General features: G+C 39.6%; 1 protein-coding gene across 2 annotated transcripts in view; it reads right to left on the reverse strand.

Moving 5' to 3' along the window:
* Positions 1-27279, reverse strand: part of LOC126334824 (uncharacterized) — a 377818-nt gene that overhangs the window by 56069 nt on the left and 294470 nt on the right. For both annotated transcript variants that reach the window (XM_049997482.1, XM_049997483.1), the window contains 2 exons: positions 20911-21039; positions 17432-17562 (listed from right to left, as the gene is read on the reverse strand). In XM_049997482.1, coding sequence (XP_049853439.1) covers positions 17432-17562; positions 20911-21039 — 260 coding nt within the window. The remainder of the gene's footprint in view (positions 1-17431; positions 17563-20910; positions 21040-27279) is intronic.

Below are 27279 nucleotides of genomic sequence, written 5' to 3' on the forward strand. Positions count from 1 at the left end.
TTCCTTTCATTTCCTACTTGTTATAATCATGTAAACAAAACACTGTGACACACAATCATTTGGTACAGCCACCCATGTCACACACTTATGTATTTGACACAATATCCACTAGTCAGATGAAGGTTGTGGTGAAACATCTACACTGATAACTTTCCAAGAAAACAAAATGAAATTCCCATGCTAGAATGCACTAATGAGTATACAACTTCAACTTTTCCCTTTACAACACTGAAATAAATTGCACATATATTTGTATTTTATTCATCTCAAAACATACAGATCATCCGATCATGCTGTACAGGAGACACATCAATTTTAGCCTTATGATATACATAATTACATAATTCTCTAATACTACTTTTTACCAGTACAGGTTGATATTAGACATAGTAATATTATTAAACTGTTTTTCTTGTGATGTAACAGTACATTATCTTTATATATGTGCACAGTATTATTCACAATGCTATACTCTTAAACAGTTGCACTATTCAAATGATGATTTCATCATTCATAAATTCCTCAGTTGAATAGTAGCATTTTTCCAACAGAAGATCATATAGTTTTCTCTTCAGTGAACCTATCTACATGCTCAGTAAATCTCTACCCTTGAGTTAATCGTAACTTTTCATTCCCATGTACAGGTTGTCTGTTGGTAGAGTTTTAAGGGATGATGTGGAAGCAGGAAATTTTCTTTGTGTCTAGTGTTGTACTTATGTTTGAAATAGTTTTCTTCCATTACCTCAGGGTTACTATGCAATAAGATGATAATTTCAAATATATACAATGTAAGGATAGGTAATACTTTTAGGTTATTTAATAATGGGCGGCAGGATGTTCTTGGAGGGGCAGCACACATTTTTCTAACAATTCCTGTTTAAAGTATCAGAATTCATGACATGTAGATTTTTGGCCAAGTTTAGTCCCACAAATTTCAGAGACTGAGCTTTGTCAATGACTTGATTTTTATGTACAATACAGACATCACTGATTTTTTATTGTCTGGTTCTAAATTGTGTAAACAAGGTCTTTGAAAAGTTAAGTTTAAGGCCATTTTTTTGAAACCTTGTACCTAGGTTGTTTACACTTAGTGTGTTTACAACACCATCCAGAATGTCTCCCATATTTTGTTTTTCAAGGAGCACTGAAGTATCATCAGCAAATGTGACTGGTACATCATTCATGTAAAAGAGAAACAATAGTGGCCCTAAGATTGAGCCTTGAGGGACTGCTTGTGATATTGTATCCTACTGAGATGCATAAATTATGGTATTAGATGCTATGATTACCCTTTGCTTCTTGTTTGTCAGATAAAACCTGAGGCACTTCAGAGCATTTTGTATGATGCCATATCTGCCTAGTTTATGAAGCAGCATGGAGTGATTCACAGAAACGAATGTCTTTGTAAGGTTGCAGAAGATACCTGCTACTTTATTGCTTTTGTCTAGAAATGAGCAGATTTTTTCAATGATTTCATTGATAGCACTCAAGGTGCTTTTCCTTTTTGGAACCCATACTTGTTTTTAAGAATGACACCATGTTTCACAATAAAAATTTGTTATCTGGACTGCAGCTATTTTTTCAAATACTTTGGATAGCACTGGGAGGATAGAGATGGGCGGTAATTTCCCTATCCTCTCCTGATCCTTTTTTGTGCAGTGGTTTTACCTCTGCATACTCAAGCACATCAGGGAAGCTGGTTTGCTCAAATGACGGACTGATTATTAATGACAGAGGTGAGCTATTTTATAATATACATATTTAATTACTTTGGTGGGTATTTAATCCCACCCTGCAAATTTTTATTTTCTACGGACAAAGTAGCATTTTTTACATCTTTGGCTGGTCCAGGCCAAAAAAATTCACACTGTTTTGTAAGTAGTCACATTTACATAAGATTTTGTTACATTTATTAGAAACTTATTAAAAAATTGACCTATTTGAGCCGGGTTTGAAATAGTATCATTGTCTTGCTTGATTTTTGAATTCCCAATGGTTAACTGTTGTACCTAATTCTGATTTCATAACAGACCATACTGCTTTAGACTTATTCTTATGTCCTAAAGTGAACTTATCATTTGATATTCATTTGGCAGCTTTAACAGCACTTTTAAATACAACTTTATAATGTCACACAGTTAACAAATTCAGGGTTTTATTGTGTTTCATTTCTTTATGTACCACTCGTTACAAACACTAGATACTTTTAAGACTGGAGTACTTTTAACTTTTTGGTGCCAGATCTCTGGTGGGAATGATTCATTGCATACCTCTAGAAAACTTCTTCGAAAACAAAACAAAAATATGATGTGGCTTGATTAACTAAACATGTGACAGCTATCCAGTGTTGGCACTGAAAATGTACAATGTGATAAATTCTCAACTTTGTCAAGAAACAAGATTTATGCTGTTTAATCTAAATTGAATCTCTCAGTTCCACTTTTGAATATTTTGATGCCACTTTGGTCTAGAATAGTGTATTAATAAATTTTGCTTAATTCTTCAGGACAATGATGTACTTTGTGGCTGTTACTGTTTCTTAATTCATTTAAAATCAACAAAAACATTTTCTGTATCCAATATCCCGGAAAAGTAATTATCCTTATGTTATACATCAGATACAAACAAAAATAAATAAAAACATAATTTTGACAACTATGTAAAATTGCATTTTACAGTAATATCTGAGTTTCTATTTTGATCACATTCAATGTAAATCACAGATTAAGTTCCTATCTTGTGAAACCACTCTGATGTAACACTGTCTTTGGTCATGAGTGTTCACCAAAAAGAGATGTGTTGTACACAGTAGTAGGAGGCTTTATGCTGTGGCAGTTGTTAGCAAACATTAGTTGTTGGTACATACTGCCATGTTGAGCACTTTGTATTTCATAATTTTATGCCTGGAAGTTGTTTCAAATGAGTCTGTCTCATCAAAACTGAAAGTATAATTATGTTAAATATGAACCATGCAGTATTCTTATTTGAAATTTACACCTTGGACATGCTGCTTAACCTAAATGTAGATTGACAAAAAAGTGTATACAACATTACTATCATTATTGGTAATTTGATGCTTCATATTGTAATATCTAGGCTAAGACAAGAAGGTAAAAAGTGGACACAGAAGAATATGGTGTTTGAGGTTTGCAGATGACATGGTCTTTCTTACAACAGATGACAAACAATTACAGGATACAGTGGTATTGCATTGAAGATTAAGGAAAGGTTTATGGAATGAAAACAAAAATAATGACTCTAGGAAGAAATTAAGAAGTAAAGATAATGCTGAATACGGAAATATTAGAATGTATCCAAAGCTTTAAATACCTCAGAAGCAGGATAGAAACCACTGGAAGAACAGCACAGAAATTAAAACCGGGATAGCCAAGGCAAAAGAGGCATTTTGTAAGAGAAGGTAAATATTTTGCAGCAATAAGGACAAAGATTTGAAAGAAAGACTAACAAAATACTTTGTGTGGAGTGCCCCCCTGTATGGCACTGAAATATAGACACTGGAAAAGAAAGGTAGAGCAAGGCTGGAGGCTTTTGAGATGTGGAGATAGTGGAGGATGGGAAGAATAAATTGGTTGGGCAGAGTGAAAAAATGAGGAGGTACTGAGAGAAGTGGGAGAGCATATCAATAACAGAATGTAATAAAATGAAGGAAACAAAACTGGATTGGACATATATTAAGAAAGGAGGAGGAGCTTATACGAACAATCTGAAAGGAGCATCTAGGAAGGAGGAGAAGGTGAGGGAGGAAGAGATTTCAGATTCCAGACAATGTATATATGACAGCATGTACAGCCACATTAAGAAGGATGTAATGGATGACAGGAAATAGAGATTTAAAGGACTTGCTAATACAGCTGAAAAGTTATGATGATGATGTAGGCTAAATATTTTAAGATGTTAAATTAAGTTGACTCGTTCTTTATTACAAGTATGTGCTCTGTACATGAGGTAATCAAATAAAAATCAATCAACATCTAAAATGCGGTAAACAAGATACTACAAAATTAACTTGATTCTTCTATTCTTGTTATTCATATAAAACACTGACCATGTTTCCATGACATCCATTCAGTCTAGCAAAAACAAAAAATGAAGTTAAGCACTGTGATAGTTGTTTTTGTCTTGCACAGTAAGTTAAGATAAAATATCATAGTCAACGGGATGCAACATGATAGCTGGTAACATATCATCTTAATACTCTTGACTGGAGCTTCACTTCAATTTGATTCCTAAAACTATAGTTTGGACCTTATCAAGTCCCATGGTTATGATCTAGTACCAAGTTCCTCAAACTTCTTTCCTTTGGGACACACCAAAGTATGTTTCAAATGTCTGCAACTTCCCTATGTGTGATTTTTTTCCTAGATGCAAAAAAGGAAACACACCAAGTCCAAACATTTGTTTACAATTATGCAAGAACTATGAGACATAAATTTTAAAAATTTATTACATAAGACTCTTCAATAGGAATATATGAACTTAAACATAATGTACACACTTCACACTTATTTGTGACACACCTGCTATGTATTCATGACTCACCTGAACATATATTCATGCCGCACCAATGTGTCACAACACAGGATTTGTGAAATACTGGTCTAGTATTCTACACAAAGTTCAACACATTACACCCATTTTTGTTTTTGTTAGTGCTGGCTGGATGTCATGGAAACCTGGCCAATGTTTTTGTTGAATTAAAAGAACAGAAGAACAAAGTAGACAGAATAACAGGCAAATCAAGTACTTACCTTCACGAGGTAAAAATTTAGTACTACCAAGAGGCATATATAAAAGTATAGAAGAGTATTCTACCTTTTTGAAACTATTAGTTCCTTCCTTGATAAGGAAAGGAAGACAGGTTAAAAAGGAAGAAATCTACTTGTATTACCAACAACAAGAAACACCCAGTCTGAACAAATCAGTAGACATCCCACACCTGAGATTTCCAGGTGGAAGAGACTAACAATTCCAAAAGCTCAGATAGTTTTGTGTACTTTTATATGTGTCTGTTTGGAATACTAAAAGTTTTGTCTCTTCAACGAAAGTATGAATCATCAATTCTGTCTCATAATTTTATTGTTTTCTCAAGTGAATTTTTCTTTTGTTATCACGTTCTAATGCATTAATATACTTTTTTGTATGATACTTAGTTCTCAGAATATCTATGTGGTGTCCAGTGAGCTTTCATCATGCTTAAAATACCGATGGAAGTAACATGATCAGCTGCAGGTCACCACCAACACTGAATTATCTGGGTGATAATGAAAACAAAACCATACCTGTCAACAAATTAAGAGAAGTTTGACACAATGCTCAGGTGAGAGGGAGATTCATGCATGGATGTGACTGATGCAGTGGCCCTCATTTAGTCTCATCACATGCATCACGATTTTCATCTCCATGGTGATGGTAGGTGGCTACTTGTGCAACCAAAAATAAGAAACATGCAGACTGCATAAACTATTACACATCTCACCCCAGGGATTTCCAGTATTTTCACAAAAAATTTTAGAGTGATTTTCCTACAGATGGAGCTGCAGAGTACATACAGTTTCAAACCTAAGCACCTAAAAGAACATCCACTTAGTATCTTCCATGAAAACATATAAGCTTTATAAATAAAATGATAAACTTATAAAATACAAGACAATGAAAGAGCAGGTGGTATACCACCAGATGTGTTATCAAAAATCACTTGGAAATCAATGAAATACAACAGATACATAAAACACAGAGATAATATTTTTCTTCTGTTTAGTTATGAGCGACATTTATGACAAGAAAAGGTTAGTGCAATACTGGGGCCCAAACATGGCTCCCCAATCTTCATCAGTAATACACTAGCAAGAGTGTTATTTATGCACAGTTCTTTTCTCACAATGACAACAATCATTGCATGTGCTAGTAAACAATGTAATACAGATGCATTAGATTTACTCTAGCAGACACTATTTACTCCATCAACAGAAATTAGTTTAAATACAACAACCTCCAAGGAGATAACAAACTCATTATTAAACAGTTACCAAAGCTGAGACATCATCAGAAAAGAACACAAGGAATTTCGCAGAGTGAGAAAGAAGTGACAGATGAAATGTTAGTGTCAATGGAATTTGTGGTGTCATATACACTCGACTGTGTGGACAATGGACTTGGTGTGGACAATTTACTTGAGGAGTACAGTGACGACAATAGCTGCTTAACAAGTGAAAGTGATATGGAAACAGATGTTGAGCCATGTCATTCACTATCCTTGTCAGACAGGGACTCACAAATCCCATCTCCAGTGAAATACAGTAAAGAATAGTTTTTGTCCAAAGAGCAGGTACTAAACATAATTATGTACATGGCTGATCATCCACAGCATAGTAAAAAAAAATTATGAATAGATTTTGAATAAGTCTGCAGCAATATGACCACATAGTGCATAAGAAAAACTGGTGTCTGAGTGTTTCAAGGATGCTTGATATAATTCACAGGATGTGCATGATAGTGACTTATTACATTTGTACATCAAATTGTGCACAACATAGGTTACAGTGATTTTAAGGCTAGCAGTGAATGACTGCATAGCTCTATACAGTGCTACACAACTAGAAGCATAAGATAATGAAATTTCAAATGAATTGTCAACTTGATGATGCACAGCAAACTGTGGATTCAGCTTGAAAATTTGTTGATGAGAGAAACAAACTTATTCCATCATTCAGTAAGGAATTTGTTTTCAACTCTAACCAATCAGAATTTAAAGAGGAAATGCTCATGAAAGGAACCCTAGAAATTATAGGTACCAAAAGAGTTGCATCACGATCAACAAAGATCAATGCCTTAATGCATTTGTATATAATTATACTGATCGTTAATCTGGATGGTAAATTGGCAGGAAAGTTATTTATTGTGCTGTGAGAAGTTGGAGGTGCTCTGTCCCCTACGATTCTTTCTCATGAACATGATCTTGCAAGGGCATAGGGAATATTTACATCACAGCAAGCAAGAGAGCTACAGCTACAATATGAGCGCTGTTTTTGGCATATATCCGGTCAAAAAACTTGCTTTTGCTTGATTACTGGTCTGAATGTTTGTTTTTTCTGTGCCTAAAACACATCGTATTGCACTATCTTCAGCTATGACGTAAAGGATAGCCAGTTTCACAATAAGCTCCCCAACAGACTGTTTTGCATTTGGCTGCATGCCATCACATTCCCTCAATTTTCATCGCCCTGTTACACCAATATGATTCTATATGCATTCTTTAAGAGCAGATACCTAACTGAACATCCTGCACAGTTTGTAACTCCCAAGGAGTTCATCTTCAGTCTTGATGTTCCTTTCCTTTCTAATCACTGTGGCACATCATTTTCATTCAGTGTTTGTGATGCAAGTTAATGGGCTGTTTTGAATATTTCTTGAATGTCAACGAAGTTCATTTTGTGAAGTGCAATACATACGTCTCATAGGTTGATCACTGCACCTCCCAGACCCTCATTTTCTGTGGCCCTCCTGATGAACATGGTGAGTCATTAGCAGCTAATAGTTTTCCTGTCATAGTTCTTAACACAACACTTTCAAATAAGGCTTACTAAGGACTGAACTTGTGACCTCACACTCAACGGGTTCCTTGTAAGACGGTTATTAGAAACACTGCTGACTTTGTAAAATAAGCATTCAGCTGTATCTGTAATCAGTCAAAAACTCAATGTAAAAATCCTTAGAAGTTTGAATATATAGTGGTGACACCCACCTGTAAAAATGGGTGTATACAAATCGTCTCAAATTATTGTCATGATAATTAGAATTTTGTGTCAGGTCTAGACTCAAACCTGGATTCCTTGCTTATTTTTAGCCATTCACCTTCACTATTAGGCTGTTGGAGGGACTGTCCAGACCTAAGCTTGAACTGCCATTATCACTATTGTTTCCAACTATGACTTCCAAACCCTACTACCAGATGCTCTCCCACAGAAAGTGTAGAAACAGCTCCACTGGGAGAATGGAGTCAGTGGTAGATCACGGCTGATGCCAACACAAGGAAGTGAATTAAATGTACTGAAATGAAATTAACTGACTGTGGAGATTGAAAAACATGAAAATGCAATGTCATGAAATGATATCTGTGGAAATTGGCCTGATATGCTGAATCTGCATTGTAATGAATATGCAGTCACATGTCTAAACATGAAAGTGAAATGTCTGTGCATGAAAATCACAATGAATGTGGTTTGCACAGTACAGATATTGTGTCATCCTGCTGTATAAAATAAACAATGAGTGCCAGTGTGGCACTGTGTTCGAAAAACTTACTACACTGCTATGAACTTTCAGGTGCTCAGTTCTGTGACAGAACACAGAACACAGTAACTCGGCATATAGCTCTACTACTATGTTACACAACTTAATAGGTGATTTAATGAATGAGAACACTCATAAATGAAATCACTTTATATGTATCAGGATAATTAATGGTTACTACATTGCTGAAAAAAAATGCAACACCCTTAAAGACTGTGTTCTGTGGCACCAGGGTATAATATACATATATTGAGGAGATGTAGTGTTAGTGATTCATCTGTGATCAGATGGTACTCAGGAGACCTGCCTGTGCACCCTCCATTTTGAATCTGCTGGTAATAATTGTGCTGAGTTTACAGATGAACATTATTTGCAACATTTATTCGACGGAACAACCATGCTCCAATGACAAGTACATACTCTTGTACAACACTATATCCATTTGAAAGGGGTGAACATTGTGGGCCTGCAAGAAGCAGGATGCTGCACATGTTGGACACAATATGTTGGTGATGTGTCACTGCTTTTAACAGTGTTCTGTGAAACATTTACACACCTGTAGACCAGATTTTAAGGCCTGCATAGTACACACACATGTCAAGATTGACACTGCAGGAGCAGTTGTAATTGACCAAACATCCAGGGACAAAATCCCAGCATATGTTGCACCATCTTTGTTATTGGGGACTACTGAGAACCATGTGCCTGAAGTAGGATTAAGATCATGTGTGCCTCTAGCTAGGTTGCCACTGTCACCACAACATCTCCATGCATAGCACTCTGATGTCATGAAAAACTTTAGAGTGGTATGGTTCTCTATTGTCTTGAGTGATGAGAATAAGTTCTGTCTGTATGCAAGTGATGGTTGTACATGTGTATGGCATAGACCTGGTGAGCTGCATATTCCAGAGTGCATTTGTGCATGGCATGCAGGTCCCATGCATGACATGCAGGCCCCATCCTATACTAGTGGAGTGGTGGGGCCATAAGTTACAACTTGTGGTCACATTTGGTGTTCCTGTATATACGGTAAGAAGTGCTGCTACATTGCACAGGCTGTTATCCTTGTGCTACTGAAGTTTCTTCAACAGGAAGGTAATGCACTTTTTTCAGCACAAAAATGCACATCCACATATGGCTGCTGCGATACAATGTGCTTTTCATGCTGTACAACAACTGGCCAGCAAGATCTCCACATCTCTCACCAAATGAGCATGTACAGGTCATGATTAAGTGGGAACTTACTCATTCTCCAGTGCCTGCAAGACACATTGCTGAATTCAATCAAAAGGCATATGACGCTTTGGACAATCTATCACAGTATGCCATTCAGTACCTTTATGATCATTTGCATGCAAGAATACACACCTCCATTGCTGCCAGAGGGGGAGCACACTGTGTACTGAAGCAACTGTTTGGGTACTCTTAATTATGATACATGTTTCATTTGGTGTGAATTTGTTATCATATACTTCTACAATGATGAACTATCTGTCACCTTAGTTGTCAATTAAATGACCTTGTCCTCAAGAGTGTATTTCTTTCCAGCAGTGTATTGCCACTCAAACATTTCTAATATGCCGATAAAATAATAATCTTGCCATTGTAAGTTTATATGCTGCTAATACAAATATGATTTTAAAGCAGAGAAAATACAGATATCAGTTTACTTCCAGCCTTGGAACTGGGTGTATATGTGGACAAGAAACAATAAAATTTCTGGATTTTTCCTGGATTTCTCAGTTAAAAGTATATTTCTCCTTGGTGAAAATACACTAAACCCTGGGTGAAAGCATATTTTTTCCCCTGTTAAGTGACAATATACTTTCCCTTGGAGTTGTAACACTTACAAGTCTTTGGAATCACAGAGGTTTTACACCAGCACAGAACAGCTTGTGTCATGTGATCTCGCCAGCCAGTTGCTGCAGATATCGAAAGCAAGAGCACATGATGTAGTTAGTCAATTGCAAACCCAATCAGGAAATGTTAATGGTTTAAATAGAGATACATACAGTGTAGCTACAAGAAAAGCTAAGTTTTCACATGTAATATTGGTTGTTAAAAATGTTTTGCTGTTTTTTCCCCAAAGGGTGTGGTTAGACAGGATCCTACGAGCACAGCTTAAATTGCAGCAGCTGAATATTTCTGGCAAGTAAGACTATAAATTTCTGTGCTGTTCACCAAATATTGTGTGGGTTACCTTGTTGAATACATGTTCTGTTGAGCACTTCAACTTTTGCATAGAAAAACAAATTACATGCAAAATTGCTCAAGAACTTACCTCACACTTTTTTTTGAAGGATAATTACCCTTTTGCCACTGTTATTGCATAATTTGTAATGTTTGAAAGAACTAAAGTAAATATGAAAATCTACACTTGGAGCTTCGTCTTTTTAACATGTGTCACTCTTCAAGATATATCAAACACAAATTTGCCAGTAAAATTTTAAGTAATGGTATAAATAGCTGGTTCTCAGGGCCCCAAATTTTTCTGAGTGGATGGTCCTCAGTGTTAAGTCCTGAATGAGTGTCAAATGCCCACGATTTAAGAAATTCATCACACATTCCCACACATATATGATTCATCTTGCATACACAGGAATTTACTTTGAAAGTAATGCTTCTCAAACCACGATTTCCAACACTTCCCCATGCCCTGTTAGAAATGTAAACAGTTGAGACGTCATGCTCATCATAAGCAGTTAGTTGTTATGACATAATTCATAGTTTTCTTCATAAGGCCTTTTGACACATTTTGATGTTGGCAGATGATTGAGCATGCACTGCATTTTGCTGTTGTAAACAGCAAATTTTCTTTGCAACTCAAGTTTTATTTTGGTGTTATTCTCTCATTAATGTTTTACTGCTGCAGTATTATTCTGCACTTGGGAGTAAAGTAAAATTCTTTGTCGGAGTATCAGTTCTTACTAGCTAAAACTACAAAAATTTAACTGAGAACTGAAACAATCAAAGATTCCCAGAAATCTAAAAAAAGTCTAGGTTTTTACTGTATTTTTCCCAGATGAAAAAATTATCTTGTTTTTGGTGGAATTCCTGGTTGACCTGGGGGATACTGTCAAGTGTCAATGTAATGCTGTACATGTACATGCCTGTCAGCAAGAATGTAAATGATTAGTGTTGCAATTTCCTGTGACTGGCAGAATGGCCAACATAGTGCATTATTATTGTTTTCATTTAGTGCTGATACAAGGCCTGGTGGGTATATAAGGGGCATGAGCAGCTTCAGATGTTGAGTGGTAACTATGAGGAACATAGAGATGCTGCGTACTTTTGTCAGACAGAATTAACAGTAGCTCAAAGGTTTGATAGAGCCCTCATTGTGGGTTTTCAATTGGCTGGCTGGGCAAATTGAGCAATATTCAGTGTGGACTACATGGAAACATGAGGGCAGGGATACATGTTGTCAATGTTCTGGTTGACCACATCTGACCACCACAAAGGAGCATCAACATATTGCATACTAAGCACAGTGCAACTCCTTCACCACTGTGCTTGCCATCTGAGAACTAGTTACTGACTCTTTGTAACATCCTGTCATCCCAAACCATAGGTCAAAGACTAGCAGCAGCCAGAATAGAGAATTACCATAACATGTGTAGTCTGCCATTAACACTACAACACAAACAGCTGCATGAATTGCTGATTTATTGTGTCACATGATGTTCAGCAAAAGAGTATGGTTCTGCACTACCCCAGATTACTATCATTGGTGAATACGGTGGCAACCTGCGAAGATATCCCATTTTCTTCCAATGTTTTGGTGAGACATACTGGTGTTACTCCTCGTCTCAGGGTGTGGAGAGACACTAGATATGATTTCAGGCCATGGATGGTAATGAGTGAGGGAGCTGCAAAAGCACACCAGTAAACCTTTGACATTCTGCATTCTCATGTGTTACCCCTCTTGCAACAGTATTGTGTTGCCAGTTTTCTATATTATAAAGCTCATTCACACATGGAATGTGTCTCTATGAACTTTCTCTGTGATACTGAGTTACTACTGTGGCCACCAAGGTCCCTGTTTGTATCCCCAATAAAAATGTGTGGGACCAGTTCCATCTACATCTACATCTACATGACTACTCTGCAATTCACATTTAAGTGCTTGGCAGAGGGTTCATCGAACCACAATCATACTATCTCTCTACTATTCCACTCCCGAACAGCGCGCGGGAAAAACGAACACCTAAACCTTTCTGTTCGAGCTCTGATTTCTCTTATTTTATTTTGATGATCATTCCTACCTATGTAGGTTGGGCTCAACAAAATATTTTCGCATTCGGAAGAGAAAGTTGGTGACTGAAATTTCATAAAAAGGTCTCGCCGCGACGAAAAACGTCTTTGCTGTAATGACTTCCATCCCAACTCGTGTATCATATCTGCCACACTCTCTCCCCTATTACGTGATAATACAAAACGAGCTGCACTTTTTTGCACCCTTTCGATCTCCTCCGTCAATCCCACCTGGTAAGGATCCCACACCGCGCAGAAATATTCTAACAGAGGACGAACGAGTGTAGTGTAAGCTGTCTCTTTAGTGGACTTGTTGCATCTTCTAAGTGTCCTGCCAATGAAACGCAACCTTTGGCTCGCCTTCCCAACAATATTATCTATGTGGTCCTTCCAACTGAAGTTGTTCGTAATTTTAACACCCAGGTACTTAGTTGAATTGACAGCCTTGAGAATTGTACTATTTATTGAGTAATAGAATTCCAATGGATTTCTTTTGGAACTCATGTGGATCATCTCACACTTTTCGTTATTTAGCGTCAACTGCCACCTGACACACCATACAGCAATCTTTTCTAAATCGCTTTGCAACTGATACTGGTCTTCGGATGACCTTACTAGACGGTAAATTACAGCATCATCTGCGAACAATCTAAGAGAACTGCTCAGATTGTCAACCAGGTAATTTATATAGATCAGGAACAGCAGAGGTCCCAGGACGCTTCCCTGGGGAACACCTGATTTCACTTCAGTTTTGCTCTATGATTTGCTGTCTATTACTACGAACTGCGACCTTCCTGACAGGAAATCACGAATCCAGTCGCACAACTGAGACGATACCCCATAGCTCCGCAGCTTGATTAGAAGTCGCTTGTGAGGAACGGTGTCAAAAGCTTTCTGGAAATCTAGAAATACGGAATCAACTTGAGATCCCCTGTTGATAGCGGCCATTACTTCATGCAAAAAAAGAGCTAGCTGCGTTGCACAAGAGCGATGTTTTCTGAAGCCATGCTGATTACGTGTCAATAGATCGTTCCCTTCGAGGTGATTCATAATGTTTGAATACAGTATATGCTCCAAAACCCTACTGCAAACCGACGTCAATGATATAGGTCTGTAGTTAAATGGATTACTCCTACTACCCTTCTTAAACACTGGTGCGACCTGCGCAATTTTCCAATCTGTAGGTACAGATCTATCGGTGAGCGAGCGGTTGTATATGAGTGATAAGTAGGGAGCTTAGTATCAGCGTAATCTGAAAGGAACCTAATCGGTATACAATCTGGACCTGAAGACTTGCCCGTATCAAGCGATTTGAGTTGCTTCGCATTCCCTAAGGTATCTACTTCTAAGAAACTCATGCTAACAGATGTTCGTGTTTCAAATTCTGGAATATTCCATTCGTCTTCCCTGGTGAAGGAATTTCGGAAAACTGCCTTCAATAACCCCATCGGCACTGTGCAGCGAAGGTATTGACTGCGTCTTGCCGCTTGTGTACTTTACATACGAACAGAATTTCTTCGGATTTTCTACCAAATTTCGAGACAATGTTTCGTTGTGGAACCTATTAAAGGCATCTCACATCGAAGTCCGTGCCAAATTTCATGCGTCTGTAAATTTTAGCCCATCTTCGGGATTTTGCGTTCTTCTGAACTTTGCATGCTTTTTCCGTTGCCTCTGCAACAGCGTTCGGACCTTTTTGTGTACCATCGAGGATCCGTTCCATCTCTTACCAATTTATGAGGTATGAATCTCTCAATTGCTGTTGCTACTATCTCTTTGAATTTGAGTCACATCTCGTCTACATTTGCATAGTCAGTTCGGAAGGAATGGAAATTGTCTTTTAGGAAGGCTTCTAGTGACACTTTATCCACTTTTTTAAATAAAATTATTTTGCATTTGTTTCTGATGGATTTGGAAGAAACTGTATTGAACCTAGCTACAACGACCTTGTGATCACTAATCCCTGTATCAGTCATGACGCTCTCTATCAGCTCTGGATTGTTTGTGGCTAAGAGGTCAAGTGTGTTTTCGCAACCATTTACAATTCACGTGGGTTCGTGGACTAACTGCTCGAAATAATTTTCGGAGAAAGCATTTAGGACAATCTCGGAAGACGTTTTCTGCCTACCACCGGTTTTGAACAAGTATTTTTGCCAACATACCGAGGGTAGGTTGAAGTCCCCACCAACTATAACCGTATGAGTGGGGTATTTATTTGTTACGAGACTCAAACTTTCTCTGAACTGTTCCGCAACTGTATCATCGGAGTCTGGGGGTCGGTAGAAGGAGCCAATTATTAACTTAATTCGGCTGTTAAGTATAACCTCCACCCATACCAATTCGCACGGAGTATCTACTTCGACTTCACTACAAGATAAACCACTACTGACACACACAAACACTCCACCACCAATTCTGCCTAATCTATCTTTCCTGAACACCGTCTGAGACTTCGTAAAAATTTCTGCAGAACTTATTTCAGGCTTTAGCCAGCTTTCTGTACCTATAACGATATCAGCTTCTGTGCTTTCTATTAGCGCTTGAAGCTCAGGGACTTTTCCAGCGCAACTACAACAATTTACAACTATAATTCCGACTGTTCCTTGATCCAAGCACGTCCTGTATTTGCCATGCACCCTGTGACATTGCAGCCCATCCCGTACTTTCCCGAGGCCTTCTAACCTAAAAAACCACCCAGTCCACACCACACAGCCTCCGCTACCCGTGTAGCTGCCAGCTGAGTGTAGTGAACTCCTGACCTATTCAGCGGAACCCGAAATCCCACCACCCTATGGCGCAAGTCAAGGAATCTGCAGCCAACATGGTCGCAAAACCGTCTGAGCCTCTGATTCAGACCCTCTACCCAGCTCTGCACCAAAGGTCCGCATTCGGTTCTGTCGACGATGCTGCAGATGGTGAGCTCTGCCTTCATCTCGTAAGCAACTCCGGCAGCCTTCACCAAATCAGATAGCCGCTGGAATCCAGAGAGAATTTCCTCAGATCCAAAGCGACACACGTCATTAGTGCCGACATGTGCCACCACCTGCAGCTGGCTGCACCCTGTGCTCTGCATGGCATCCGGAAGGACCCTTTCCATATCAGGAATGACTCCTCCTGGAGTGCACACTGGATTTCTTCCCTCCTTAGCCGCCGTATCCCTAATGGGCCCCATTACGCGCCTAACATTGGAGCTCCTAACTACCAGTAAGCCCACCCTCTGCGATTGCCCGGACCTTGAAGGCTGAGAATGGTCCTCTGAAACAGGGCAGGCAGCTGCATCTGGCTCAGCCAGAGACAGTGCCTGAAACCGGTTTGTCAGACGCACCGGGGAGGCTTTCTGATCAGCCTCCGGAGACACCTTTCGCTGCCTGCCACGCCTTGGAACGACCTCCCAATCAACCACAGGCGAGGGCTCTGTCCCACTGCGGGCAGCAACCGGGGCAACGACAGTGGCAGACCGATCTGGGGACAGACGGGTCGAGTTTGACATCCCCGTGATACCCAAGTCCGGCTCCCCACAGTGGTGCCCATTGCCAACAGCCTCAAGCTGCGTGACCGAAGTCAGCGCCGATTGCAGCTGTGAGCGAAGGGATGCCAAGTCAGCCCTCATCCGAACACAGCAATCGCAGTCCCTGTCCATTCTAATCAATGTTGAACAACAGTTACTGAAATGCGAGTCTGTGCCTAGATAACGCAAGCAAAACACACAAAGAATGTATCAACTAACCTGTACAAATGCCTAACGACTGCGCTACAATCTGCTGAATTTACGATTACAGTAACTAAAACTCGAAATTGCACCTCCTATATGAAACTCACACGCAATTTAAGTAAGAATCTACCAAGTAAACACTAAAGCGTGATGCTACAACTGTCAAATACTATAATACGCCCGAAATATGAATTAAACAATGCAAGTACCCAAAAACATGCAAAGAAATTAATTAAACTATCTAACAAATAAGTAAGCTAGGGTTATACGACTTGCTGCTGGCAGTTGCTTATCCAATGGCGGCAGGGAGCACACTCCAAGCACACAGCTTGGACTTCAACCAGTCACAGTACCAGTTTCCAGGATGTCAAGAACCAGTTACAGCAGTTGTGGACCAGCTTGCCTCAGGAGATGATACAATGGTTTTATGACACCTTACTCAACTGAATCAGTGCATCCACCCAGGCAAGAGTGGGTGCAGTCCTTTGTAAATTTGATTCAGTTTCGTAATTACTGAAATAACATTAATTACCATCTCCACCACTGGTGTCTCATTTCATTTCCTCCTCCCCTTCTGTGTGCTTCACTTCTTACAGTGTAGTTTAATGTGACTTTATTGACCATACCTATCAGCCTAACTGAAAACAGTTCGATGTGTAAGTCGTCAAAGTGGCATCAAATCAAATGACTTGCACCAAGCGAATGGTCTACTCGCCGGGAAGCCCTAGTCACACGACATTTACATTTACCTCAAACAGTAAACTTACCTTTCCTAAACCCATGCTTTGTTGTTTGTTACAGTTTATAATAATTTTATCTTTATAAATATCTATGCATGTGTTGAACTAATTCACTCTAAGCAGTATGGAAAAGTCTATTTGTTTTAGCACTAGAATGCTTGGATTAAAATAACTTTGTGATTGACATTTCAGCAAGATGAGTGATAGGGGCCAGCTGCCCGCCAACCATAGTTCTTTCATGAGTGCCATATGCTTGTTTGTTGTCTTTGTTGCAATTACATCTAAAGCATAGTGAGATGTGGCTGACTGCATGAAAGCAACACTCTCCTCTTACCAGTGCAATCTGTCAGTTGCTAAGTAAATTTATTCAAGCTATAGTTGAAAAAGTTATGGAAAAAAACATTACTACACTTACATGTAACTGGCAGAAAGGTCAACACCTTCCAGAAATGCTTGAGCAATAAGTTCCTTCCAAGAGGGCTTCCCCATTTTGTCTCGCACTGGAGCCAGACGACTAAGAAGTTCATTGCAACTTCTCATTGTTGCCTATGAGATAACTATTATTAATGTCAGTTATTATATTTGTTAATGTGTACACACACACACACACACACACACACACACACACACACACACACATGCATACACACACTCACATGCCGAGTGGCAATAGAACATGCATATATATGGTATTGAAGCATGCAAGCTTTTGGAGCCAGTTCGAAAAAGTTGCCCAGAACACCCAGATCAGGGCAAAAGCTTAAATGTTGAGTAGTCTTTTTTCTTGTGCCTGTCTGTGCCTCAATTCCTCTCCTATCTGGTGAGTAGCAATCTATATCAATGAAAATAATTAATTTTTGAAAATACAATATAACTAGATGAATAAAAAAATCTATTCACCAAACAATGGTAGGAGAACACACATATAAAAGGTATTAAATTTAGCAAGGTTCTGGAGCCAATGGCTCCTTCTCACAAAAGGACTGAAGAGGAAGCAAGAGCAGTGAAGGAAAAGGACTGGTGAGGTTTAGGAATGAACGTTGCCCACGATTTTACAGTTTTCTTTTTTTCTTCTTTTTTTAATGCAAAATACTGACTTGTTATGATAAAAATTTAGACATACATAATTATCTGAAATAGTAGATCCATGCCTTAATCAAATGTCAGATGATAATACTGATTTGTACTACCACTGCGCCATCTGATGTGCTTATGTATCACTAACAATGTTTACACTGGGACCTGTCAGTTGTAAATTGTTGATGGATGTGAGCACTTGTAATCAGCAAAAGAACATGTGTTTACATAACTGCTACTTTAAAACTGATATGCTGACTTCTAGTATACCTTGCAATACCAACATGGACATCCAGATGGTACAGGCTGTGAAGCAGTCACTGAAGTGAAGCACATTGTGCTGGGCAGCATGTTCAACAACTGGATGGCCCAGCTGTCTCTTGGTCACAGTTTTGCGATGACCATTCATGAAGACAGACACCTTGTTAGTTATCATGCCTACATAGGAAATAGCTCAGTGGCTGCAGCTTAGCTTTGCAGGTCACATGCCTGCTTTCACACAAGTAGCCCTGCCTTTGATGAGACAGGAATGCCTGTGGCAACACTGGAGTAGGTGGTAGTGGGAAGGTCTTGCTTCTAGGTCTATTGCAGGATTATGAGTCATGAGCTGAAGAGTTGGGAGACAGAGTGTACCAGGGATGGATGAGCACATTGTGTAGGTTCTGTGGGCAGTAGAATAGCACTGTGGGAGAGGTGGTGAGTAGTAAGGGTAGGATATCCTTATTTCAGAGCATGACAAGCCTTAACTGAAACCTGGGTGGAAAATGTGGTTCAGTTGCCTCAGTTCTCAATGGTACTGAGTCACATGTACTGATAAGGCATGGGAGATCTGTTTCTAAAATGGTTGGGAGGGTAATTTTGGTCTGTGGAAGCCTCAGTGAGACCCTTGACATATTTGTAGAGAGACTGCTTCTCACTACAGATGTGATGACCACAGTTGGCTTGGCTGTGTGGTAGGAACTTCTTGGTATGTTATGAGAGGCAGCTGTTGACATGAAGGTTTGATGTGGACAGTGGTAGTGATGTAGTCATCCTTGATGTCGAGGTCAACATTGAGGAAGGTGGCTTGGTGGGTTGAGGAGGACCAGGTGAGGTGAATGGGGAATAAAGTGTTGAGCTTCTGTGGGAACATGGCTAGGGTGTCCTCACTCTTAGTTCAGATCACAAAGATGTTGTTAATGAATCTGAACCACTTGAGGGATTTAGGAACCTGTGTAGTTAGGAAGGGTTTCTCTTGATGACCCATGAATAGGTTGGCATAGGATGGTGCCAAGTAGGTGCCCATAGGTGTCCCATGGATCTGTTTGTAGGTGATATCTTCAATTGAGAAGTAGAACACCCCTGGTACTCCTATTTTTAAGTGGGGTTAGGAATGTGGTGAGATGATTGTATAACTCCAAACTTGGTATGTAAATAACTTACTATCTGGAAAACATGCAAATTGGTTGGAGGGGATATAAGGGAAATACATTTTAAAATAATCAGAAATGATCAACATTACAGTATTGGTATTGCTAGGCTGACTTGTGACAATTACAATTCCATTCCTTTCCGAGGAATCTTGTGGGGATTGTGGTGGGAAAGTGGTAACATAAAAGAGGTAGCAAACAGTGAATAATAATGTCATATTAATGAGCTTCAGGGATGTTATGCTGAATGGTACAGTCTTGATGATACGTGAGTGCAAGCGGGAAGGAGGAGAGGGATGACATGTAAAGCACAAATGTGGCACAAGTGTAAGACTTATTTGCCACCACTGCATAATGTAGGTGGGACTAGAAAGTAGATGACATGCATAAAAATAAAAGAAAAAATGTGTACAGGCTAGATGTACTGCCTTAGGGAAAGAGAGTGACTGTCATGTAAATAAAATTCTTTTATTGTAATATTTGTTTTGTAAATAAAAAAAAATACCTTCTCTTGCCGCACTGTATTTGTATTTATAAGTGATAACTTAACATAGAAAACAAGACATGACATGTTTTATAGTCTACAGATAACACTTAGTAAAATAAAACCGTATCATTCTAGATCTCATTGATGATGCCTTAAAGTGAAAAAAGGCGAAATGTATCTCAGAGAAATAAAATACACTGCAGCAAGAAAAAGTGTTTCTTGTTTACAAAACAATTATGTGCTTGAAGCAGAGGATGGATACGCAAATAAACTCAAACTTTTATTGTATTTTTCAACTTGGGCACAGAAATGGTATCATCCTCCTCAAACATAGCAAGTTATTATCAACTGATTTGAATATGGCACATAGCAACACATCAAAGTACATGAGAACAGTCATAATTTATGTGACATGAAACTAAAAAGTATAATAAAAATATTTATAATAAAGATGACTAATATGAGTCTCATATCCAAATCATCTGAAGTCATTGGCTAATTGCAAACTGTCCCAAACACTAATAATCACCATGTCAGAGTAGGAGTAGGAGTGGAGTAACAAAAAATAGTAACTGGGTAACACTGGGAAATCATCTAATATGTTAATAAAGTAATGTTACTATTAGCTTTCTTGTGATATAATTGTCTGTTATATTAGAGATGAGCACGAAACATGCAAACCATAAACACTTTCTAAAAAAATATTACCCAGACATAATAATTAAATTGCATGCCGTGATCACTTCATATGCCTTATCCAGTTTTACACTTACTTGGCAATACACATCGCCCTTAACAACACTGAAAGCATAAGACATGAAACGTTTTTTGATCTAGTATGAGTATATTGATGTAGATTTCTGACAGAATTTTGCTACAGTATGGTATCTGCTTTACACACTTTTTAATCAGGCAACTTACATAAGAACAGCATTCACTTGCTAAGCTCCCTCCAGTAACCAATCCATTTGGAGCTGTCCAGTTGTTAGAGGGCTTTACACTCACAAAATCGAGAGGAATACCTAATGTATGAGCACATACCTGTGCCACCTGAAATAATAACAATTTTACAGAAAGCTGATATTATGTCATGAAAGGTTATAGTGATATTGTTCTATAACTTCAGCAAAAACAATCTAAACAAAAATTATTTCATTTAACTGTAATTTCAGTTAAATAAAAGACCATGCTCTAAACTGCTTTATTCATAAAACAACAATTTTGTTTTATCAGCAGAAAATTAGGAATGTAGAGATAAAATATTTGCTGGTACTTATTGAGTCAGCATCCAGAGGGATAACAAGGAAGGTTAAGGTTTAAATTTTGATGCAAGTCGAGGACACTAGAGGCATAGCACAAGTTTAGAATGGGCAACATACCATACTTATTTCCTTGGTGGAGCTGAAAGTATCCAAACCTTCGAAAAATAAGGATATGTTTTCTTGACCTGGCAGAGATGGGAGAAAATAGTAAATACACATAATAAATCATTATACAAACCCTGTACTAGAAATGTACCTGAAAATATAATTTAGCTACATAATCAGTGGGTGATATATTTTCAGAATCATTTTTGCATTGGGTAAATAGATTCACCCCAAACAGCTGCTACTCATGACTTACTCAGTGTGACACCCTGTGTTGCTGGAAAACAGTAAAGATAAAGCCTTTTAGTTTACCTGTAGCTACAGTTAAATAATAACCATGTTCTACACTGTTTTGATCACCAAACAACAATTTTCTTTAGTATAAAGGAAATTAGTAATGCATAGGAAAAAATGGTTGCTAGTACTTACTGAGCCAGCAAAAGCAAGCAAGGTTAAAGTTTAAAATTCAGTCTAAACTACTGTCACTAGAAGAGGTATGACACAAGTTTAAAATAGACAAGGTATCATTATTAATAGGTCCTTACAATGCATCATAGAATGAGAGGTTATTTTTCTCTCAGAACACCATTTGTATTCAATCCAGGATCATCCATTATTGTATTAAAGCCATTAACACTTATAGGATATTATTACCCTACTGTCTCACTTCACAAATGTGAATACACACACACACACACACACACACACACACACACACACACACACACACAGAGAGAGAGAGAGAGAGAGAGAGAGAGAGAGAGAGAGAGAGAGAGAGAGAGAGAGAGAGAGAGAGAGATATTCATACTACTTCACTACTGTCTCTAATATCAGAATATTAATATTCCTATGTTGACACAGATGATCTCAAAGAAAGCTTTTTTCACCAAATTTAATCCTTGACGTACTAAAACTACAGGCTACGAAGCTGTGACTCTAGATAAAAGTGAAACATATTAGATTGGTGCAGAAGCAATATGACAGAGTTAATAGAATCCCAACCTTTGAAAGAATTGTTGGCCTTGGAGAGAGGAGGCAAAATAGTGGTAAAAAGGTATGATATGTAGGTGTAGGTATGTGTGTGTGCATACAGGGGGGTGGGGTGGGGGTGGGGGCAGGAAGGGGAGGGGGGGATGGTCAGGGGGGAGGAAGATCAGACAGTTCAGAAAAACATCAGTGTGCTCACAACATATGATTCATAATCTTTAAACTTGTAATGTAATTGAACATTTATATAAACACGTCTGCATCTATGTACATGATGTCTCAGGAAGAATGGTCAATATTCAGGAATATGACACGAATGCTCATTTAAAACAAAAAAAACTTATTTTAGGCATATGCCCTATTCCAAATGGTTTCCAAGATAGACTACATTCAATGTACATTTGTTTCTGGGCTAGTGGCAAGCCCTTATATGTCTTACTCACCAAACCTCTTTGATATTTTACTAGTATTGTAGCCTGACTTATATTACTGCTTTCAACCTCTTTCCTTGGGATGTATTCCTGTGATTTAACTATCCTGTTGTATGCACAGTTGTTCATGGTGTGTTTTGAGTGAAGAAGTGCAAGGGATTGAGAGTGTATCAGAGATACATCAGTTAACTGTGTTTGTTCCCATGCTGGCTAAAATGTCACACATCTACACTAATGAAGAATATGCAGATATGGTTTATGTTTGTCCCTTCTGCAATGGTAGTGTTCCTGCTGCTCTCAAAGAATACCACCAGTGCTTTCTGACATGTTGAATTCCTGACTGTAGAGTGCTTACCAGAGTTTTCAGCAAGTTGCATGAAACAGGTATTCTTCCCAGTGTAGTTCAACAACCTGTGCAGGAACAGCAAGTTTAAGTGGTGCAGTGTATTGCTGCTACCAGAACACGGCAACTTTCTGCATGTACAGAAACAAGTGTATGGCAAACATTACAAGTGGAAAACTTGTGCACATTTCACATACAGCATGTCCATAATCTTCATATTGACAACAATGCCATGTGACTTGAATTTTATCACTGGTCAAATGGTAATCGTCATTTGTTCCCATTAATACTATTCACTTATGAAAACATGTTCAATACCACTTGTAATAATCACCAATGATTACAGGAGAATCCCCATTCTACAGTGGACACCAACTTCTATGTTAATTTTTTGATCAACCTATGTTGTGGCATGATCACCCTGGGAACATTTCTTTGGGCACATGGACTACAATGTACTTCTAGTATGACACAGTTCCTCCACATGAGGGAACATCTCAACAACACTTTTCCCAATCTCTGCAGTGGTCGTGGTAGTATAATTAACAAGATGGCTAGGCCTTATGCCATTTAATTTTTGTTTATGAGGTTTGAAGTAATTTGAGATGTACAAACTAAAGGTGAATACATCAGACGAACTGCTTGGTCTCATTATAGATGCTGCTGCCCTATTTAGGGAACATGCAGAAGCACTCATACAAGCAACACAACATGATTTCTCAAGAGAGGACAAATGTACTGAAGTTGAGAGTAGGATATTCGAATATTTATTGTGAACTGTACGATAGCTGTAATGTGATGTCTACGGTAACACTTAGAGATGAATCTGCTAAAAATATGTAATTTTCAATAGATATTCTGTTGTAATGTTTACTAACTATTGTTCATGATTAAAACTGACAAAGTACTTAATAATGCATAAAACAAATAGCAAATTGTGTTCTAACTCAGAAGCCTTTTGGAATAAGGCATATGTCCAGATGACATTTTTTGTTTCATATAGCTGTTTCTGTCATACTACTGAATACTGCCCATCCCTCCCGGGACACCCAGTCTATACTTTGCAAATCACTGTTATGTGATACGCCTCACTGTACCAGTCATTATGGCTTTTCCCAATGCATACATGAATGAAGTGAGGGAAGAGTGATTGCTTAAACACGTCTGTACATGCTGAAATTAGTCTAATCTTGTCTTTGTGATCCCTGTAGGAGTGATACAGGCAAGGTTGTAGTATATTCCTACATTGTTGTGATTCTTGAGTTTCTCCAGGCGTATTTGATAATCAAAATATCCACGGGTATACTGCCGGTCTGTAGTGTCCAACGGGCACAATATTTCGGCGATCAAACATGTCGCCATCATCAGGTGAACTGACGGACTGAGCTCCTGTGAACGCGCCGGCACGGAGATCCGTACGCTATGGCTGCTCAGGGGGAACTGGGTTCGGTCGCGGCGGCGGCCGATTTAAATACCCTCCGCCGGCGGCCGCCGTGACCGAACCCAGTTCCCCCTGAGCAGCCATAGCGTACGGATCACCGTGCCGGCGCGTTCACAGGAGCTCAGTCCGTCAGTTCACCTGATGATGGCGACATGTTTGATCGCAGAAATATTGTGCCCGTTGGACACTATAGACCGGCAGTACACCCGTGGATATTTTGATTATCAAATACGCCGGGAGAAACTCAAGAATCACATCATACACCTTTACGGGGAGGAGATGTATCGCAGCATGAAGAAATTTGAAAAGTTGCGCTACCGTAGATGTCGTTTGCTAAGTTCTCTTGCCTTTCTAAAGAGATGTCGTTCCGAGAATGTTGTACCAAATTTTGCTAAGGTTATGCATCACATCGATTCTGCAGCAGCTAAGAGAATCAAGAAACGAGCCAGCCTCGCATTGGTACGTGAGAGAGTGCAATTCACCCGCCGGAGCCTCGAGTTTATCTCACAGGAATTACTCAAATTTCATTTGCAACTGGCTACTAAGTTCACTTCTTTTTCCTGGGATTGGATTGATGGTGTCACCTGGGTGTCAGCTGATTCCGCCCATAAGAAGGCTACGGGATGTCAAACAGCTAAGTTCTCACGTCTCCTTGACAAACCATCTCTGTAGGTTCCGTGCAAGACTGTCATCAATTTGAGTGGCATGGTGTTGAGTGATGATGCGGTCTCGGTTTTGCAGAAAGGTCTCAACTTCGCTCCCACCCCCAAGTTCACTCCGGTCGCAGAAATTGTTAGTGCTGTTGAACAGGTTGCAGCTCGACTTCCGCCAGAATCAGCCGAGGAAATACGTCGTGAAACTTGTCGTGCGTTGACGAAATCCAAGCCGATGAAGTCAAATATCAGCAGTAAAGAGAGGGCGGCCATTTGTGATCTGAGAGAACGCTCTGAAATTGTTGTCTTACCGGCTGACAAAGGCAATGCTACAGTTGTTGTCTCCCGTAAGGACTACACTGATAAGATGCAGAGCCTGCTAAATGACGATTCCTACCAGAAGATCAGCGTTGACCCTACAAAGAAGGTGGAGAACAAGATGAGGGTTCTTCTCAAGGACGCAGATTTACCGGAGGGTGACACTAAGAAATTGTTACCCCAAGGTCCGGTACCGCCTAGACTATATGGACTCCCGAAGGTTCACAAAGAGGGGGTACCATTACGCCCCATTGTCAGCAACATCACGGCACCTACATATTTGTTGGCCAAATACCTGACGGGAATATTAAGTCCTTATGTGGGTAAATGCCCTCATCACATCCGTAATTGTGTGGATTTTGTTAAACGCCTTGATAGCTTCAGGTTGGATGAGTCAGATATCATGGTGAGTTTTGACATCGTTTCCTTGTTTACGAGGGTACCCCTGCGAGAGTCGCTAGAGTTGATTGGTCAGTTGTTTGACGAGAATACCACTGAAATTTTTAGGCATGTCTTGACTTCCACGTATTTTCTTTTTAATGGAGAATACTACGAACAAACGGAAGGAGTCGCCATGGGTAGCCCACTCTCACCGGTGGTAGCAAATTTGTACATGGAGAACTTCGAGGAGGAAGCCCTGTCGTCATCCGAATGGAAACCTACTTGCTTTTTCCGTTACATGGACGACACGTTCGTCATCTGGCCACATGGTATGGAGAAACTCCTTGACTTCCTTACACATCTAAACTGCATACACCCCAACATCAAATTCACTATGGAGACTGAAATGGAGGGTAAATTACCTTTCCTTGACGTCTTGGCCAGGAGAAGGGCTGACGGCACCCTAGGTCATGGGGTGTATCAAAAGACAACACACACTGATCTGTATTTGCACACAGACAGCTGCCACCACCCTTCACAGAGGAATGGGGTACTTAAAACTCTAGTACATAGGGCGCGCACTATCTCTGACACAGAGAGTCTACCCCAGGAATTGGAACATCTGAGAACTGTATTTCGAAAAAATGGGTACTCAGAGTGGCAGATCCAACGTACTCTCCGCCCAGCCACTGCAGCACAACCTGTTGAGATGGATGAAGTCACGAGGGAGGAGGTAGGCACTGCATTTATTCCATACACAGGCGCACTCTCAGGGAAAATCGCCCGCATTCTGAAGAAACACCGGGTTGGAACTGTGTTTGTCCTCCGAATAAAACTCGTACACTGGTGGGGAGTGCCAAAGATGACCTCGGTTTGAGAAGGCCAGCGTGTACCAGATTCCATGTCAATGTGGCAAGTCGTATATTGGTCAGACGATGCGTACCATCGAGGATCGATGCCGTGAACACCAGAGGCACACTCGACTGATGTATCCGAGCAAGTCAGCGGTCGCTGAACATTGTTTGTCGGAAAATCACACTATGGAGTATGACCGCACGAGGATTCTGGTACAGACGTCAAGATACTGGTACAGTGTTGTTAGAGAGGCCATCGAAATTCGCACCAATGACGACATCATAAACCGTGACTGTGGCTATAATCTTAGCAAGGCTTGGGAACCAGCGATTGGGTTAATCAAGAGTAAATCGAGCAAACGCATAGTTGTGACGACCACGGCGGACAGAGCCATCACACCGACGTCATCTCAGACGCCGTCGCAATCTGTTCCACCGCGCGACCGTGGCGCGGGGCGCGGACGGCGGAGGGAGCGTGCCGCGGGCGGAGGGTATTTAAATCGGCCGCCGCCGCG

The sequence above is a fragment of the Schistocerca gregaria genome, chromosome 2, assembly GCF_023897955.1.
Source record: "Schistocerca gregaria isolate iqSchGreg1 chromosome 2, iqSchGreg1.2, whole genome shotgun sequence".
NCBI classification, from domain to species: Eukaryota; Metazoa; Arthropoda; class Insecta; order Orthoptera; family Acrididae; genus Schistocerca; species Schistocerca gregaria.